Raw genomic sequence first — 21,490 nt, forward strand, 5'->3', positions numbered from 1 at the left:
ATAAAAAGACAAAAACATGCCATCAGTATGTAATTAGTTTCAAAGAATTTCTTTCAAAGATTATTTACACAATTAGAGAAGCACAACCAACTTTTTTTCCTCTTCCCCACATGGGTACATACAAGATTCAGGCATTTTAAAATGTCAGTTTTATTGTTATTCAATTGGGATGAGGCCAACTGATCAAGACAGATCTGCCACTGAGAAGAAAGTTCGTTATTCATAGTTCCCAAGAAGAGTGGGCAAGCCCTGTCAAGTACGGTTGCATGGGGAAGCACCAGGGTTGATCAGGAAGCACAGATAATGGGATAAAACACAAGCTAGAGCTGTTATTATGGATTCCATGGGAAGGAATGGCAAGGCAGGGTGAGCAGTCTTAGGACTGTTCAGTAGGTTCTGAAGCATAGGGGGCTGTCCCCAGTTGCCTGGTACCTGGCCCTAGCTGATTAGGGCAGAGGCATAGTGACCTGGGAGTGGGTCTCAAACGACAATGGGGGCAAATCTCAGTAAATGTACAGAGAAAAGGAAAAGTTGACAAGACACTAACTTGAGATTTTAAAATCAGCTAAGTGAGACTACAGGTTAACAACTCAAATTAGCATTCTTGACCATCTTTAGAGTGCTAAACTTACACATTTCTTGATGGGTTGTAAAATACACATTTTATCTGTATGGATTTAGAATGAAATAAAATTTCAAATATTGAATAAGCCCCAAATTATATTTTACTTTTTGGTTTTCCAGAGTAACTTTGGTTTTCTCTCAACTACTTGCAAATTATAGTAAAGAAGAAAATACTGAAAGAAAGGAAAAGAAGGCTATTATTTTTACTTTGTCATTTTAAGTTACTTAGAAGCCTTTAAATATAAATTCTAAGTGATATTCCTAAGGCTTCCGAAAAGTAATAATGCAAATGATCAAGAAGTCTTTTTGACACATTATAGGATAGATTTTCCACAACTGACATGTTTGATCTACTCTATAATTAAAATGATCAGTTGGAATCTTGGTAACTATGAATCTGAGTGAAATGTCATAAACAGCAAGAATGGCCCTTGACTAGGTTAATTTAAAATGGTAAGAATTAAAATGTCTCCCTCTTCTATGTGGGATAAGAAGGACTGTAAAAATGGCTGTTGAGCTCGCAGATTAATCATCACCCCCCATGGGAAGAACTTACAACAACTATGGCTACACTACTGCAGTTGGCAATAGCTCACATTTATCAAGTCCTTTCTCTGAGCCACTTCTTCCTCTGAGCGGATTCTTTACATATACATCATTTAATTCTCATAAAAACCTTGAGGTGATTAGTATTATAACCCCCTTTTGTAGATGAGAAAATACAGGCAAAAAGAGTGTAAATACCTGAGAAGAACTAATTTACAAAAGGATGAGGAACCAATTTTTGCACCCAGGTTGAATACTTTCCAGGCCCTAAGCACTTAACCATGACACTCTACGCCCTCTCATGGGTGATGATTTCTATCTGGAAGTACACATGGAAGGGCTGAGCTCCAGTCAGCTGATTTCTAGATGGACTTGCTCCTAAATTTTGGCAAGAGCTGGATCCAGGAGAAAAATCAGGGGCAGACATAGAGAAATCCTCTCTTCCTTATACAGCTTATAAGCAATAGTTGCCATTGTGGAAAGAGGAAATGAGCTCAAAACTGAAATCTCAATGCAACTTTATATCAAACGAGTTTTGTGTACTGATTTAATGTCCATATTGGTGCCTCTGGCAGAACACACAATTTCACCTTTTTGGAAACTTAAACTTGGAGGTGTTCTGAATGAAACCGTAACAGCAAGGGCACGTGACGAAGGAAGCCCGGGTTTTGATGCAGTGCTCAATCACCATGTCTGTTGCCACTCCACAAGCATGCAAAGCCACCTGGAAAACAAAACCAGACCTTGGCACTAAGTTCTCTTTTAAATCAACAGTGCTGCTTTGTGCTATTAAAAAACAACACCTTTTTGTGAGGACTATTGCTTAAGAGGTTTCAAGTTACCAGAATATCATTCTAGCAGTTTAAATAGTTCTCATTTGGAACTACCAAAGGCCTAATTAGCTATTCATATTAATTAAGAAAATTAAGCAAGGAGTTGAAAGATTACAAATGGAACACTGAAAATGAAGCATAGGATTCATTCAATGGAAAATGTGATGTGATGTTAAATGTGAAAAATTCAGTATGTGTGCATGTCTAAACGAATGCTTGTATTGATTGAGAATTTAGTTCAGCTGTAACTTTGTGGCAAGAATCCTACATTGAAATCAGAATTTCTAGACCAGAGCTCTAATTGGCTGTGTGAAGCTGGGCCACTTGAAATTTTACTTCTTTGGGTAAAGTCTCCTCAACCATGAACTATAGTTAATAACACTGACACATCACAATATTGTTGCAAAGATTAAAAGAAATGTATTTGAAAATACTTTTTCAAATGCTGTCTCAGTATACCCTAACTAATGTTGTATAAAACTTAATAAATCATATTTATGTAACAGCTTTTCATAGGAAAGCTCCAAGAGTAAGGGTCGAATTGGAGCTGCAGCAGGGGCTTATGCCACAGCCACAGCAATACTGGATCTGAGTTGCATCTGCAACCTATGTAGCAGCCCGTGGCAATGCCAGGTCCTTACCCAACTGAGTGAGGCCGAGGATAAAACCCACATCCTCAAAGACACAATGTTGGGTTCTTAACCTGCTGAGTCACAACAGGAACTCCTGCCCCTTTTATTTGATCAGCTTTTCAGGGTAAAGATCAGTCTAGTTGTTATTTTCATGAGTAGCTAGAGAAAACCTCATAGTAAAAATAACAGATGAATTTTCCCCTGGAGGGAGAGAGGAGAACCAACACTCACTTAATGCCCTTTATGTGCTGGCAACCATCCTGGGTGATGGCACACAGATCTTTCTACGCTCACGACAGCCCTGGAAGATTTTATTACCTCCATCTTAGAAGTGAGGAAACTGGAATTCCCGTCATGGCACAGAGGAAACGAATCCGACTAGGATTCAATCCCTGGCCTCACTCAGCAGGTCGAGGATCCGGTGTTGCCACGAGCTGTGGTGTAGGGCACAGACGAGGCTCAGATCTGGCGTTGCTATGGCTGTGGTGTAGGCCAGTAACTACAACTCCGATTAGACCCCTAGCCTGCGAACCTCCATATGCCTCGGGTGTGGTCCTAAAAGGACAAAAAGACAAAGTGAGGAAACTAAAGCTCGGGGAAATTAAGAATATGCTCACAACAAAGCAGCTCCTGAGGGGCAGGATTCTGACCCCAGAGCCTGACCCCAAGCTTCAATCACATCAGGCTGCTTCTCCTTGAGACCCTCTTAATAAGGCTCTTAAGGAAAAGTTTAGACAATTTACTTCTACAAATATCTGTTTGCTTAGGTTCATATTCCCCCTTGCTACATGCAAAAGATTAAGTTTATTTCCTCATTTAAACAAAACAACAAAATCTAAGAAATATTTACATGATGGATTTTATTAGGTCTAAAAGATTTTATTGCATCATATACTTCTAATTTCCATGATCACCAAATGCAAGTCAGAAATAACAGGCAAATAATGACCAGAGATATAAATCAATGGAACCATTTGAATACAAAAATTTGGCATACAAAAATGGTGGCACTTGAAACCACTGAGGAAAAGATGGAATTTTTAATAAGTAATCTTGGGTTAACCTGATAGCTACATAAAAAGTAAAATTAGGAGACTTCCTGTTGTGGTGCAATGGAAACGAATCTGAGTAATATTCATGGGGATTTGGGTTTGATCCCTGGCCTTGCTTGGTGGGTTAAGTGATCCAGTGTTGCCGTGAGCTGTGGTGTGGGCTGCAGATGTGTCTTGGATCCCATGTTGCTGTGGCTGTGGTGAAGGCCAGCAGCTGTAGTTCCGATTTGATCCCTAGCCTGGGAACTTCCAAATGTTGCAAGTGCGGCACTAAAAAGCAAAAAAATTGAAATAAAACTAGAGGAGTTCCCTTCCTGGCTCAGTGGTTAATGAACCCAACTAGGATCCATGAGGTTGTGGGTTTGATCTCTGGCCTCGTTCAGTGGGTTAAGGATTTGGCGTTGCCATGAGCTATGGTGTAGGTTGCAGATGTGGCTCAGATCCCGAGTTGCTGTTGATGTGGCATTAGGCCGGCAGCTGTAGCTCTGATTCAACCCCTAGCCTGGGAACCTCCATATGCCCGAGTCGGCCCCAAAAAGCAAATAAATAAAAAAATAAAATAAAATAAAATAAAATCAAACAAAACAAAATAAAATTAGATCCTTTCATCTCAACACACATAGTAAATTTCAAATGGATTAGAGATTTAGCATGCAAAAACAATTTAACAAACAAAAGACATAAGCAAATTTCTCTAAAACCTAGGGGAGTGGGAAATCAGTTCCTGACTATGTCTGAAAGTCCACATGCAATCAGAGATAGTGTTAATAAGTGTCAAAATAAAAAAACAAAACAAAACAAAAATAAAACACCTTCCAAATGGCGAAAATCCAAAAACTGCATATAAAAAGACAAATGACAAAGTGAGAAAAGATCTGCAATTCACAGCACAAAGGGTTAATATTCTTAATACATAACAAGCTTCTAAAAATAAAGAAAAAGCCCAGTAATCTCATAGTAAAATGGGCAAGAGAATTGGACAATTCACAAATAATACGCAAATAGAGCCTAAACCAAAGTTGTTTAATATTGCTCAAAATAAGAGAAATAAGTATTGAAATTATCTTGAGAGACTAATTATTACCTATCAGAGTGGCAAAAATCCTAAAATTTGGTAACAGTCTATTAGCCAGACTGTGGGGAAACAGATACTGGAATACATTGCTGGTGGGAATAAAAAATGCTACAAACTTTGGAGGAGGAACTTAGAAACATCTAGCAAAATTATGTGTAATTTGTGCTCTCACTTGTAAAAAGATACATCCAAGGGACCCAATGGAAAAAATGTGAAAAGATTTATTAATTGAAGCAATATTTGAAATAACAGCAAAATGGAAACAAGTCAATTTCCCATTGACAGGCAGCTGGTACAATAAACATGACAGTACTCTGCAGCTCTAAAAAGGAAAGAGGAATCTCTCGATATGTGGTTATGGAAGATGTTATTGAATGAAAAATCATATTTAAAAATTCTCCCACTATTTTCAGTAATCATCATTGGTGGCTGTTTTGTCTTAGGACTCTAGTGTACTCTAATGATGTACACTCTAATGTGTACATCATGTGATAAAACAAAAAGGAAACTTTTTTTTTTTAGCATAGGAGAAAGATAAGAGATAGATAAGTAAGGTTAAGATAAAATCCCATAGTGCTGAATTTAAGTTGGAAGTATCCATATGAACCCATAAATATTTTGTTTAAAAAATAAAAAAAGGTATTGTCTAGCTCAGACCACTGAAAAGCCTAGAAACAAAGACCAAACCAGTAGCAAAGATCGTCCCTAGTACCTAGACTGTTGTAAAGAATAGCATTGCTTTTAAAAGCAGTTAGTGCTCCATGGAGACATTGCTGATGTCAGTCAGACCTGAAGCCGGAAACATACAGCCATCCTGTCATACTGAAAGCATGGATGTATCAAACACTATTGAAGCCTTGTCAAGAAGACTCAGGAGCCAACCCAAGTAGCTCCCACTGTATAAGGATGGAGTATTTGAGCAAATCAATGAGAACTGTAACACCAGTGGATTCAAGTATTTCAAATATTAAACTGATGAGTCAATAATAATTATACTTAAAAAAAGCTCAATTGGTCACTTTTGGCAGTTAACCAATTCACTTTGAAAACTGGAAAATATAGAAAAAGAATCACATTTCCTCTGCTTTTCCTATGTGAACTGTACTTCAGTGTAATCAAATAATTGATAAGGGAAAGTAGATGAAGGCAGAATTAAGCTAGAAGAATGCCACCAATTTGCAATCCTTATGGAAAAAAATGAGTTAGGGCAATGATCATGAATGCTGCTCACATTACGCAAGAGACGCCCAGAGAAGTGTCTGCTGATAGAACACACCACCACTTACGATGTAGTCTTACCCCTGAAGTAAACCTGGATCTGATTATGCCTCCACAACCTAGATCCAACTACCAATCTCTAGGCAATATAGGGAACAGGGTAATATGTGAAACAACACCAGGGGGAATGCAACCAGCAAAATCCACACTGTGGGAAACTCTGAAGGACAAATGCCATGGTTATGTAAACAAATAAACTGCAGGGGAAAAAAAGGAGGCAGGGATGGTGTGGTAGGCAGAATGATCTAAAGATGTCCACATCCTAATCCCTGGAACGTGTCAACATGGCAAAAATTTTTTGCAGATGTAATTAAGGACCTCAATATAACAAGGTTACTTTGGATTACATGGGTAAGCTCAAACTAATCACGTGAGGATTTAAAAGTAGAGAACTTTCTCAGGCAGGAAACATAAGAGATGAAACAGAAGGAAAGTTGAGGAAGAGGACTTGTCCCACCACTGCTGGCTTTCAAGATGAAGGAGGCCATGAACCAGGGGGTGGAGTGACAGCAGAAACTGAGAACAAGGGAACAGGAACCTTAGTCCTCTAACTGCATGAAGCTGAATTCTACCAATACCCTGAATGTTCTTGGGGCCACTCCCTCAGAGATTTCAGAAAAGAGCTGATTTTGATCTAATGACACCTGGTGCAGAGAAATTACTTGAGCCCACCTGGATTTGTGAGATAATATGTGTTATTTTAAGCTGCCAAGTTTGTGGTAATTTGTTACAGTAGAAATAGAAAACAAATGCAGATGAAAACCTGCATTTTAGATTTTAACCTAAATGTCCATCGACAGAGGGGTGGATAAAGAAGATGTGGTACATATACACAATAGAATATTACTCAGCCATTAAAAGGAAAGAACAGCATTGGCAGCAACATGGATGCACCTAGAAATTATCATGCCAAGTGAAGTTAGACAGTGAGACACCAACATCATATGCTATCACTTACATGTGGAGTCTAAAAAAAAGGACACAATGAACTTCTTTGCAGAACAGATACTGACTCACAGACTGAAAAATTTATGGTTTCCAAAGGAGACAGGTTGGAGGGTGGGGGGAGGGCCTGGGGGTTTGGGATGGAAATGCTATAAAATCAGGTCAGGATGATCATTGAACAACTATAAATGTAATAAAATTCACCGAGTAATTGAAAAAAAAGCCTTAAGATTCATATGAACCATTTCCATTTTTGTATCTTATTTCAACCCTTAGTAAAATAAATATACTAAAAAAATTGAGAAATGGCGTGGGGAGCTTCTGCAGCAACACAAAATTGAATGATTTTGATGAGGAATTTGTTATTCTTTCTTACTGATCACTAAAGTCTATAATTAGTAATAGTCCTAGAAACTGCACAAATCATGGATTCATTCATTCATTCAGTGATCACTGGGCATTTCCTATAAAGCAGTATTATAGTAGCGGCTTGCAATTCAAAGATCAAAAATATGATTCTTCTATCAACAGTAACAGTGGAATCTAAACTATGTAATACATTAATTAACTCAATGTGGGAACTGTATAGGTTCAAGCAACTCACAAAGTTCTGTTTATTTCATATGTGAACATGTGTGACTTACAGAGGATATAAAGAAAAGTAAGACACTATACACCAATGGCATTCATGCAGTACACAAATCTGTATAATACAAGACAGAATGTGTTAAGTGCCATTTATTTAATTAATTTATTTATTTATTCATTTTTGTCTTTTGTCTTTTTAGGGCTGCTCCCTCGGCATATGGAGGTTCCCAGGCTAGGGGTCCAATTGGAGCTATAGTTGCTGGCCTATGCCAGAGCCGCAGCAACATGGGATCTGAGCCACATCTGCGACCTAGACCACAGATCACAGCAACGCCAGATCTTTAACCCACTGAGCGAGGCCAGGGATCAAACACGCAACCTCATAGTTACTACTAGGGTTTGTTAACCACTGTGCCACTAAGGGAACTCCAAGTGCCATTTAAAAAATACATTTAAAAGATCAAAGGAAGGAGAAGGATATTCAGATGAGGAAAAATCAGGAATGGTATCCTGGTGGAAGTGGTGTTTGCAGAGGGTCTTGTAGGATAGAAAGGAGTTTGACAAGCAAAGGAGTAACAAGCATAGAGACAAAGAGCACAAGGCACTTTCTTTGTTGTTGCTTTTTAGTGCTGAACCCATGGCATATGGAGGTTCCCAGGCTAGGGGTCCAATTGGAGCTGTAGCCACCAGCCTAAACCACAGTCACAGCAACTCAAGATCCGAGACACATCTGCCACCTACACCACAGCTTACAGCAATGCCAGATCCTCAACCCACTGAGCGAGGCCAGGGATGGAACCCACATCCTCATGGTTCCTGGTTGGGTTTGTTAACCACTGAGCTATGAAGGAACTCCAACAAGGCAATTTCAAAAAACAGGGAGAGATACTGATAATAATAATAATATAAATGTAATATTGCTGAGTAAAGCTAAGTGTTTATTCCAAGTGTTTTCCATATGTTTACTTTAACACACAACAACCCTATGAAGCATAAACTATGTGTATGGGTGTGTATATATATGTTTGTGTATGTGTGTGAGTGTATGTGTATATATGTGTGTGTGTGTATATATATATATGTGTGTGTATATATATATATACATATATATATATATATCCATTTTATTATGGTTAAAAAAAAAGAGAACATAAAATTCACCATCTTAACCATGTTAAGTGCACAGCCCAGTAGTGGTAAGTATATTCACACTGATGTGCAACAGACCTTTAGAATTCTTTCATCTTGCAAAACTGAAACTCTATACCTATTGAACAACAACTTCCCTTTTCTCCTTCCCCTGCAGCCCCTGGTAACCACTATTCTACTTTGTTTCTAAGAATATGACTACTTTAGATACTTCATATGCTTTGTATTTGTCTTTTTGTAACTGGCTTATTTCACTTGACGTAATGTTCTCAAGGCTCACCCATGTTGTAGCATTTGACAGGATTTTCACCTTTTTAAAGGCTTAATAATATTCCATTTTACACATGCATCCCTCCATATCTGCAGGTTCCACAACTGAAGATTCAACTAACTTGAATTGAAAATATTTTTTAAAATTCCAGAGAGTTCCAAAAAGCAAAACTTGAATTTGCCATGCACCAGCAACTATTTACATAGTATTTACATAGCATTTACACTCTGTTAGGTATTAGTAATCTAGAGATGATTTAAAGTATGTGAAAGAATGTGTGCAGGTTTTATGCATATACTACACAATTTTTTATAAGGGACTTGAGCATCCTTGGATTTTTGTGTATGAGGGGTCCTGGAACCAGTCCCCCATGGATACTGAGGGACAATGGTATATATATGCCATATCTTGCTCACCTAATCATTCATCCATGGACATTTGGGTTGCTTCCACTTTAGCTACTGTAAATAGTGCTATGAACATGGGTGTACATATATCTTAAGTAGGTACTATTTTAAGATGAGGCAATTGAGGCTCAGAAAGATTAAGTAATTTGTTCTAGGTGACACCACAAATTAAGGACCCCAACTCAGACAATTTTGCACTTCTAATTCTAGAGAATTACTCTATACAAATACAGTAGTCCCCCCTTACCACAGATAATACTAAACTCTAAAAATAAGTTGATACTTAATCAATGCAGAGGTTGCAGCACAGACCACCCGCACCCCATGAAGCTGAAAATCTGATTTTTTTATAGATGGCCCTCCTTATCTGTGGTCCTGAATCCACCACAGTTGAACCTACTACAGGATCATGTAGTACTACAGTGTGTGTTTACAGAAAAAAATAAGTGTAAGTGGACCTGTGCAGTTCAGACCCATGGTGGTCAAGGATCAACTGTGCTATGTTAGTTCCTATCCTGGGGGGACAGGGGAGAGTGTATACAGCAGGGATGATTCATGTCCTGGGCTGGTTGGAGCAGAAGAGTGCATAATTTCAGACTTTTGTTTTTGTTGGAATTTTCCATTTAATATTTTCAGACCATGGTTGACCACAGGTAACTGAAACTGAGGAAAGCAAACTCCAGATGAGGGGGGTAGGGGGCTACTGCATATTCCCTCTCATTTTACTCATCCCATTAGTCCTACCATCTTCTGGAATTACAACACTATAGGGAACTAGCATGTATTCAGTATCTGCTATATGTCAACATCTTTACATAGATTTTTCTTGATTTAATCATTATTAAAAAAACTTTAATACTTAGTTAATAGCTGTCACCATTCTTGCATTAACATGTCTAAGTCACTTCTCCACAAGCATTCCAGATGAACTCTGAATCCAGAGCTGACTTCAAAAGCTCACAGGCTTTCCACTGCATCATGCCTTGCTTTCCCCAATGACTAGCATACTTGGAGCTGGAAGGAACCTTAGAGACCATCTTTTTCTGGTGGTGGGGGCTTCACCCACAGCATATGGAAGTGAACCATTTTTTTTTTTCCGACTACCTCTTGGGATATGGAGTTCCTGGGCCAGGGACCAGATCTAGGCCACAGTTGTGACCTATGATACTACAGCTGTGGCAATGCCAGATCCTTAATCCACTGTGCTGGGCATCAAACCTGCGGCCCAGGGCTCCAGAGACACTGCCAATCCAATTGTGCTACAGTAGGAACTCTGTCCATTTTTTTAATGAAGAATTTCTGGGTATCACTCTTACGTTCACCACTGATTTTTGAGAAGAAGGAATGGAATATGTGTTGGTTACACATAAAGGAAGTGACAAAAGAAGGAAGAGACAAAGAGAAAAATATGTCCAATTTCTTTCTTTTTCTTCTTACAGCCACACCCTCAGCACATATAAGTTCCTGGGCCAGGGCTGAGTGGGAGCTGCAGCTGCTGGCCTATGCCACAGCAACACTGGATCTGAGCTGCATCTGTGACCTACACCACAGCTTGAAGTAACGCTGGATCCTTAACCCACTGAGCAAGGCTAGGGATTGAATCTGCATCCTCATGGTTGCTATGTTGGGTTCTTAACCCACTGAGCTACAACAGGATCTCCTAATTCTTCTTCTTAAACCATTCCTACCTACAGAACTGATATGAGATCTAATTTCTAATTACATTTCAAGCATGTGACCCAGAATATAATACACAAAGGATAGATAATTAATATATATACTGGATAGACCTGACAACTGTAGAAAGAGCATCAAAACAAACTATGAATATCTAATGAAGGCTAATGTGCAGGGGGTGTAAAACATCTCTATTTAGTCGATGGTTAGTTGACAACACAGCAAACAAGTGTCTCACTGACTGGCACCCAAAATTCAGAGTTGTGGTTCTCTGTATGTACTGTGGGTGGATTCTAATAAAAGATAAAAATTGAACTATAAACTTGTCTACTGGTCAAGGTAATGCATGTTCCAAAGCAAAGGTAAATATTTTTGACACAAATAAATGCTGCAGAATTCATGCACTATAAATTAGGGGCTTTTCCTTTACATGTTCTTACTTCTATTAATCTAAAGGTTATAAAAGTTCTAAGTATAACATTCATCCTATCACGTAAGCCAGTGAAATACAACTGGGGAGTCAAAAAACCTCAATCTACATATCTGTGCTATACATGGTAGAAAATAAAAGAAATCAGTCATCACTTATACTCAGAATATCTTTCAACTGGCAGCTTCTAAAAAACAAGGCAAGATTCTAGACAAACTGATTCTTCTCTAAGAGATCATATGTTTGTGAAGATACATACATATTTTAAGAGAATATATGTTGGTAAAGAGTATATGTTGATTTTTAATGACATTTTGAAAGATAGTAAGACTATGCCTTATATGCCCCAAACTAAGCTTGTGCTAGATGTATTTATAACGTTACTAGGTATCCTGCCCTAGGTTTTATTTTTTAAGATTCATTTAATATTTAGTAGCCTTTTCCTAATTCAAACCATGCATATAGGTGTTGTTATTCCTCATTTTACCAAAAGGCCAAGTGGCTGGTCCAAGGTCACAAATGATGAAGACAAGATTTAAACTCAATCTCTTGGACACCAAACATTGTTCTAATTCTCTATGTTCCCATTTACTCCTTTCATGAGATATGGAGAGTGAACAGGAAGTCATGGACTGCATTCTAGTTCCAGCTCTCACATTAAATTGCTATGTTCCTCTTCCCCAGGTAGAGCCTCTACTTCTGTATTATCATAAAATGAGAAGACTGAACTGAAGGATTTCTAAATTTGCTCTAACCCAATGATGCATTCATGTCTCCCTCTTTAAAAACTTTTATGCAATTATATTATGGGTAATTGGCTTTAAAATTCAAATAAGCTAAAAGGCATGTAATTACAAAAAGAGTCCCTGTTCTGTACACACTTCCTACTCTGAAAGAAAATTTGGTGATCATAGCAAATGCTTTTGAGCCTTCTGACACTGCACTAAAATATAAGACTCAATATAGGCCTGTCATCTAGCTCTGGTCCAGAACTTCGGTTTGCCATCACACTAAGAACTCTCTTCAGCAGCTCTTGTATTGGATAGCAGCTATTCCTTTTTATAATTTACTCTCGCTTTAGTGAAGCATATCTTCTATATAGTTGCCTGATGTACATTTTCTTGAGACCTTGACATTTTCTTTATAACTTTCATACATGATTGATTGATTTGGTCAGGCATAAACTCTTAGGTTGGAAACTTTCCTTCAGAACTTTGAAGGCACTGCTTCACTGCTTCTAGCCTTCCATGTTGCTCTGGAGAAGTGTGATGGCATTTTGATTTCGAATTTTCTGTATGTAACCTCTGTTTTTTTCTTTCTGGAACTGTTAGAAATTTATTTTATTACAACATTTTTTCCCCCCTCACAACAATGCACCATAATAGGTAATTTTTCAAGAGGGCTTTTTCAGTCAAGAGAAATAATTCTTTATTACTAACACATTTCCTCATATTAGTTCTATGATATTTTCCTCTCCACCATTTTATCTGTTTTTTCTTCCTGGTCCTCCTATTATTGAGGTATTGGATTCATGGATTAAATCTTTATTTTAAAAAAACCTGCATATTTCAGTTCCTATCTCTATGTTTGTTTGTCTGTCTGTTTGTTTGTTTGTGTTTTGGTCCTGTTTTTCCAGATGATGTCCTATACTTCATCTTTTAGACAGTCTACTTGCTTTTTCCTTTAGTAACATATTTTTAGTTCCAAGAAGTACGTTCTTGTCCTCTAATAAATCACTTCTTTTTCTTTTCCATTCTATCCTTGTTTCATTAATGCAGTATCTTCTCTGATCTCTCTCTGAATAAGACCCTTTGCCATGTTTGCTTTGGCTGCTTCTCTTTCGGAAGTTTTCCACATTTGTCAGTTCAAATAAAAGAGTGAATCACTCAAATGATGATTCAATGATTTGATGATTCAAAGTTCTGAATGAAAGGCTTAAAGGTGGGCTTCCTTAGTGATTGGGTAACCAGGTGGACAGCTGGCTTTTTTTAAAAAAAAATTCTAGCTATAGTATTTGTAGTTCTTTTCTCTGGGGACAGTACTGATTCTTTGAGGAGATGATTCTAGATTCTGAAGGAATTCTGGAATTAAGCACACTTGGTTCCTATTTTCAGAGTCACATCATTCTTGCCCTCCTCTCCCTCGACTTGGAGAGACACAGTTACACTTTTCTCATAGCATAAACTTCTGTTCTCTTGCAGGCATCGGGGGAAAGTTATTTGTCCACACAAGATGGTGGAGGTAATCTGGGTCTTTACATTAAATTTTTAATTAAATATGATTCCAGCCCCGTTTTATCCCCTTCCTCAGAGGTTTTCGGTGTCCTGAATTCCTGAAATTTTCTGGCATTCTGTGAGAGCAAAGTGACTTACTTCCTGATAGCCCTCTTGACACTCCCTCTCCCAAGCATTTAAGTTTAATCTTCCTCTTCTCTACTCAATAGTTTTTTTCAATAAGTGAATCATACACATTGTATCAATGTATGTGAAGCCAGATATTTTATGCCTATTTCATAGATGGAAGAACTGAGGATTAATGAGTTTAAATAAGTTGCCCAAGGCCATATAACTAGTAAGGGGCCAAGCAGATACTTTAGCACAAATTAAACTCAATGTTAAAATCTATACTCTTAACTATTATGTTTATATAATTTTCTCTCTTTACCATTACAATTAACATTTCATGTCATTAGCAACTTATTAAAAATAAATGTAAAATGAAAAATTTCAAAGCTCCTGTATGAAAAGCAACCCCTCATGGAAGCCTTGCTGTCAGCGAGTAATAATATTTTTAAAATCCTTGCAAATATTAAGAGCAAGAGAAGAATATCATTGCTTTCAAATTGTACTGCATTTTGGTACTAGAGACTTTGAATATCTCTATAAGAGTATATTTAGTACTTGTATTTCTAAAGAAATATAATTCTCAAATAAGGGCAATGTAAATCAGAAACTACAAAATGCTCTTTGGAACAAACACAGTATTATTGATTCTGGTACTTAGGGGAGGCACAGCCTGTGGGGGTGATGGAAAACCTGAAAATAATTAGATTTATTCTCTTCCATCATTTCAAATCAAACTAGTTTAACAAAGTTAGTAAAGCTATTCACTTTTGCCTGATACAGGTTGTTATATTTAATGGAGATAAGACTAATAATTAGTATTTTAATTCTTACATATATAATTTATTTGTTTAAAGTTCCTAAAGATACTTGGTTTGAAGACTTTGAAATTCCCCCCTTAAAATTTTGTTTATATCATTAATTTTTGAATCTAAAGAAAAATAATAAAAGAGAAAGGCATTTACTAAGCAAATACAAATGCCAACTAAACCCTTATTTGAAATACCATGAAATCGAGAATTAATGGTGTTTTAATGCATTTCCAATAATTGGTTATTCTGATTTCCTCCCTAACTACGATATTTTCATGGGAATCTATTTAATACAAGAGTTAGAGCCACTGGTACATTTAGTTTGATTTATCTAGTGACAATACTTCAATTATCCTCCTAGGCAAATTATATTCTTGAGAATAAATCTAATTTTGGTTTAATCCTCCAAGTTAATTTTAATTGATTTGCCATATATCTTTGCAAAGGTAATTATGAAAGAAAAAAAAAACCATTATGGATATATTACTGTGAAATGTAGAGAAAATATCACTTCCCAAAAGACATATACATTGTTAGCTGGTATTAGTGAATTATATGACCTTGAAAGTTACGAGAATATGCCAGAATGATTTAGCACCTATAAACCACAAAAAGGTAAAGAGATGTATAGGCTGGCGATTCTGTGATTTCAGAGGTGAGTAAATAGGCAGCAATATTTTGCTACCTTATATATTCTGCCTGGTGTACTGGTAACATAAGCATCGGTTTAATGTCTTGGTTCATGGGAGAAGCTCTATCCTTTACCTCAACATTTATATAAAATTTAAGCTGCATATGAATATATATTTAATTTGAATTTGCTATATCAGATGTTTTATTTTTCCAAATATCCTTATTAACAGTTTTCTTAATAGTTCGCTTCTTTTTCTATAAGCTTTGCTTGAGATAATCAATCTATATATGTCTACAAATACAATCTATATATGTCTACAAATACAATCTATATATGTCTACAAAATTACATACTTTTATGCTGTAAAAAGAACAACAAATCCCACAAATTTGTACTAACTGATATTGAAGAAGTGTACTCCATTGGACAAAAACCATAAGCACTACAACAGGTCTGAGCTTCTGAAATCGAACAAGAATTTAACTAGACAAAGCCCATTGTACTTATGTTATGTGAACATATACAGTTAAATGCAAATTAGGACACCTTTTCTGGAAAGTGATTAGGCAAAGGTATCAAAAGTCTTAAATGGTGCATAAGGTATATGTGGTAGTAATAATTATATAATAATACTGACAACAAAGAAATAAGATTAACGAGTAGGGAAAGTATGATAATTTCAGGTAAAGAAGGATCAATGTAGCATGGTCTCAATAATGTTAACTACGTATAAATATGCATTTGTTTGTGTGCATAATATATGAGGGCCAAAGGGTTTTGACAGTATTTATCTCTCACTAGTAGAACTGCTGGTGATTCTTCTTTATATTACTATGTATTTTTTCTAAATTAAGCACTTAGAATTATTCCTATAAAATTTTACAGAATTATTCCTATAAAAATAAGAAAAATAAAATAAAACAAATGTAAGAACAGCAGCAATGCTCACATCTTAGTGAAACTCAAATTCCATCAGAGCATACAACCCTGGGTTTAAATGAGCTGGCAGAATCACATTATCCTAGGCCTTTTTCATATTATCAAACCATAACAATTTGATCTAAATGTTTCAGAAACATCACCAATATACTTTCTATCTACTGGAGAAGCTAAAAAAACATGTAGATAACCTTGCTAAATAAAGTATTATCTAAAAGCAACTCAAGTATTTGCAAGTTATTAAGAAGCTATGTTTTTTCTATTACATAATCTGTTTTTCTTTTCTTTCATTATTTTCTTTTCTTTTTTTTTTTTTGCTATTTCTTGGGCCACTGCTTCGGCACATGGAGGTTCCCAGGCTAGGGGTCTAATTGGAGCTGTAGCTGCCAGCCTATGCCAGAGCCACAGCAACGCGGGATCCGAGCCGCGTCTGCAACCCACACCACAGCTCCACGGCAACGCCGGATCATTAACCCACTGAGCAAGGCCAGGGACCGAACCCGCAACCTCATGGTTTCTAATCGGATTCGTTAACCACTGCGCCACGACGGGAACTCCCCATTATTTTCTAAAAATGTAGAAGAAACCAAGGGAAGTCATCTTCATTAGAATTCATTCAATCAATAACTATTTTTAGTACTTGCTATGTGTCAAATTTTTTTTTTAGGTACTGGGGATGCTGCAGTGAAGAAAATTAAGTTCTTGTCTTGTAGAGGAACAAATATTATCTCTACCATGTAATGATGAAGTGCTGTGAATGAAGTAATATTCAATAATACGCTACACTTCATATATAGTACAAAGGTTGTAAATTTCTTATTTAGCAAAGAAAATAAAAGCATCTTCTTTCAGGCATATCATTTTTCTTATTTAGTTATTTAAAGAAATTGAAATGCTTGATTACTTACCCCAATATTAAAGATCCCTGTAAAATACTCCATATTTGCTTGAATGAACCAAATGTTGCTTAAACCTAGTTCATCACTTCTCTTCTTAGCGCGAATTAGAGATAATTCCTTGTTTTCTATTAATATAACCTAGATTTCACCCAGGAAACAATAATATATTCAGTAACATAATTCAGTCATTAGGGCAAACTATTCTTACTACATTTAATACCTTTAATAATGTAGATCACATAGTGATCCTTGTCCTGTGCCAGGAAGCACGCCAGATAACAGTACAAAAAATGAACAATGTCTTTGAACTCCTGAAGTTTATAGATTTTGTGACTTAAGGAAAATAGGTGATTTTAATACAGTGAGTGATAAGTGTTTAAATGAAAGACATAATGTGTTATCAGAGCACTCAGACTTGATGACTAAGGGAGGTATTAGTCATCTAATATGAAGGAGTAACATATTAACTGAGGCCTTAAAAATGAATAGAAATTGGCTAGGGAAATGAAGGAGTGGTTCAGGTAGAGAGAAACACGTATAAAGGCTCAAGGTGAGCAAGATATGGTGGGTTTGAAGAACTAAGAAAATGGTACAGCTGAGGCACAGTGTGTGATCATGATGGTGGAGATAGGGAGACAGGAGTGGAGGGTAGAAATCAGGCTGGAAAGGTGACAGGAGCCAGATCATGTGTGATAAAAGAAGGTTCAATAAATACCAAGGTCCTGCTGTATAGCATGGGGAAATATATTCAATATCCTATAATAAACCACAATGGAAAAAAATATGAAAAAAAATGTATAAATGAATCACAATGCTGTAAAACAGAAATCAACACAACACTGTAAATCAACTATGCTTCAATAAAAAAAAATTTTTTTAAAAAAGAAGGTCCAGTTTCCGCGATGTATCGTATGGATCGGTGGGGGTGAGGCAGAAAGGGGAGCAACCAGTTAGGAATTTCTAATAATAATCAAGGCCAAGGAAGACGGGAGACTATCATTGGCTTGGATGGAAAAAAGTGGGCAGACTTAAATCACTTTCATCACTGCCATTCCTAGTTTACTCCTTATTTTGTCCTTATTTTACCTATATGGAAAAAATTCTGGATCCCTTTGTATAAAAACCTATCAGAGGATATTTGGTGTCAAAGGTTTTCCAGGCTTTTTTCTAGCCAAGGCTTTCCTTTTCTGGTTTCAACAACTCTATCTATCAGGGATGGGAAAAAACCACCGTATCCTTGACTCTGCATCTCCAGGATTCTACTCTATGGGCATTCTTCCTCTCATTCCAACCATGCAATTGTTGTCTTCCTTGGTGATAAAACAGACATCTGCCTTTTCTCCCAGGACTCCTTATTAATTTTGCTCTTTATTTTCTAAGATAAAGAATACTACCCTCTCAACTCTTCCATCTTCTAGACAGAAGTCTAAAAATGGCACAAACTTCTAACAAATGGTGGCAATGAATGTATAAATTATGGTCCATTTACTAAAAAACATATTATAGAAAAAAAAAAGGAGTTTCTGTTGTGGCTCAGTGGAAAGGAACCCAACTAGTATCCATTAGGATGCAGGTTCAATTCCTAGCCCTCCTTGGTGGGTTAAGGATCTGTCATTGCCGCGAGCTATGGTGTAGGCTGCAGATGCAGCTCAGATCTGGTGTTGCTGTGGTTGTGGTAGTCGCATAGGCTGGCAGCTACAGCTCTGATTCGACCCCTAGCCTGCGAACTTGCACATGCCACACCTGTGGCCCTTAAATAAAAATGTATGTGTGTATATATATATATATATATATATACACATACACACACACATGTGAAATCACATTTCAGTGATATTTTAATGATGGTGTTTAAAACTATTTGCAATAGGGAAAAACATTTATGATATATTGAGTGAAAACAGGTGAATGAAATTTGTATTTTTAGAATCTTTAACAATAATGGTCCTCATAAATGAAGGCTTAAGGAGAACATGGAGAGAAAAGCATTTGATGAATCAATGGGGTAGATTTGGAGTTTATCTTTTTCTTAAAAAATGTTGTTGTTGCTGATACAATGAATAAAAATCAAGCTACCAAACATGCCTAACAAGTTTCAGAAGCCAGTATTTCCAATAAAATTATGTTGATGATTAAACTAGTTTCATCATTAATTAACAGTGAAATAATTATCTCTTTAAAAAAATTTTTTAAATATAACCCTTTTATAAAAAATAAAAGCCCTACTGTGGTCCTGTTTACCTTTTCCCCCTAAGATGATGAAACTTATAAGTTTAGTTCAAAGAAAAATAAAATGCCTGTGCCACTTATTTACTTGGGTGAATGATTATAAACTTAAAGAGGGGTGATAAGCCAGACTCAGCTAACTGAATTTGTAGTTTTCTGAAGTTTCATCTATTAGACTTTACCTGGCACGATGGCAGCATGTGAGCAAGGACAATCCCAACATGACCCTGAAAAAGGCAAAAAAAAAAAAAAAACAAGATAACTTTGGTCACTAAGGCTTTTGTTTATTCTGAGACAACAATCTTGCCAAATAAAAACATGACCTTGAATGAAATGTAGTAAAGCCACACAGTCTTGGAAAGGACAGAAAATAAAGGAGAGATGTAATACCCCACCGCTGCAGAAATCCACAATTCTGTCACCAGGTTTGGCCTGATTTGTCACCACATAAACAAGGTTGTTTAACTGTTGCTGCTTCCTCAAAGCTCGATCGCTGGACATTTTACCTGGGGAGGACAAGAGATGAAGACAATGGAACGTTACATATTGTGAGGGACTGAGAAGGCAGCTGCAGAATATACCAGCAGCACACAGGAAGACTGGTAAACATATACGTGAATGACACATTCCATGTAATCCATGATGAGAGGAATAGAGAAGTGGAACCTAGAGACGAATTCTATTTTTTCTTATTTTTACCTTTATTTCTATCCACCTTTTCTTCCAATAGTCATTGACAGAAAATTTATGAAAAAATGTCTTCTAAACAGAGGATACAATAAGTAAAACATTAACTTCAGAGTCATAAATGACATAAATGTTAAATAAATGTTTACTAGGTGAATAAAAATTAACAGTAATGATCTCTTCCTCTATCCCTCTCAGAGACATAGTATAAAGATAACTCAATGTTAGCACATTGCTTAAATCTCCTTGGAGAAAGGAGACCTATAATAATAAAAACATTTAACTGATTGAACTGTTTAACTGGCATATTCTTGGACTCAATTCTTCTGGTTAGGACACTTGGAACATAGGTGTCACATTGTCTAAAATATATCAATGGTTATTGTATTTAGAAACAAATTAGATTTTCTTATTTCTTCTTTGATGCTTCCTTTCCTCATAAGTCAGACACAGAAATTTAATGCAATTAGAGATTAAAGATAGGGCATTTCCAAGTACTAAATGCCTTAGGCCAAGAAGCATGAAAACATCCTAATTTTCCTTTCAAAAGCCACTAGTCAAGTCCACTAAAATATCTTCAGAAGAATGAACAAAATTATTTGTTTTTACACATTTCAAATGCACTGTTTATAAGAGCAAAATTAAGCAAATGTAAGAGAGTAGATTTCTGTGATATAGATAAAAGGAAAAACCCAGATAATCTTTTTGGCTTGATTTAAAATTATTTACAGATATCAAAGTTGGAAAGCCTGCTCCACTGACTTATTTTCATTTTCCTCCAATAACATAATTGCAAATAATTTAAACACAGAGTTAGTGAAAGGCCCTGTCATCCTATCCTAAGAGGTTTTATTATGACAATTTTCAAACACATAGCAAAGATGAAAGAATTAAGATTCAGTGAATGACTCAATATTCTCCACCTAAATTTTACTGTTAACAACTTACTAGACTTGGTTTATCACACTTCTATCTATCTATCCATCCAGTCATAAATTCACCTTACTTATTTTTATTATGGCAATGTAGTTTTAATTTTCAGGAAGAATACAAACAAGGAAAGGGGAGAGGAAGAGGAATTTGGAAGGCAAAAAGAAAAAGTGTTTTTGAGGCCCTCGAGAGAGCTATTAAACAGAGTGGAGCCACCGAGAAGCAAGAAATGAACACAATTTCTTTCCCTCCCTCCCTCCCTTCCTTCTTTCCTTCCTTCTTTCCTTTCTTCCTTCCTTTCTTTCTTTTCTTTCTTCCTTTATTCCTTTCCCTCTCTTTCTTTCTTTCCCACATCTGTGGTATATAGAAGTTCCTAGGCTAGGGGGTGAATAATTGGAGTTACAGCTGAGGCCTGCACTATAGCCACAGCAACAGTGGATCCGAACTGCACCTGTGACCTATGCTGCAGCTCATGGCAACGCCAAATCCTTAACCCACTCAGCAAGGGCAAGAA

The 21,490-nt window shown here is 36.6% G+C and overlaps 1 protein-coding gene across 1 annotated transcript in view; it reads right to left on the reverse strand.

The window, feature by feature from the left end:
- GSTCD (glutathione S-transferase C-terminal domain containing) overlaps positions 1–21,490 on the reverse strand; it is a 135,027-nt gene that overhangs the window by 7,343 nt on the left and 106,194 nt on the right. Inside the window, exons 6-9 of the mRNA XM_047798527.1 lie at positions 19,750–19,865; positions 19,542–19,586; positions 17,143–17,271; positions 1,761–1,894 (exon numbers count right to left, since the gene is read on the reverse strand). Of these exons, the coding sequence (XP_047654483.1) occupies positions 1,761–1,894; positions 17,143–17,271; positions 19,542–19,586; positions 19,750–19,865 (424 nt within the window). The remainder of the gene's footprint in view (positions 1–1,760; positions 1,895–17,142; positions 17,272–19,541; positions 19,587–19,749; positions 19,866–21,490) is intronic.

Source organism: Phacochoerus africanus, chromosome 10, assembly GCF_016906955.1.
Source record: "Phacochoerus africanus isolate WHEZ1 chromosome 10, ROS_Pafr_v1, whole genome shotgun sequence".
In the NCBI taxonomy this organism is placed as follows: Eukaryota; Metazoa; Chordata; class Mammalia; order Artiodactyla; family Suidae; genus Phacochoerus; species Phacochoerus africanus.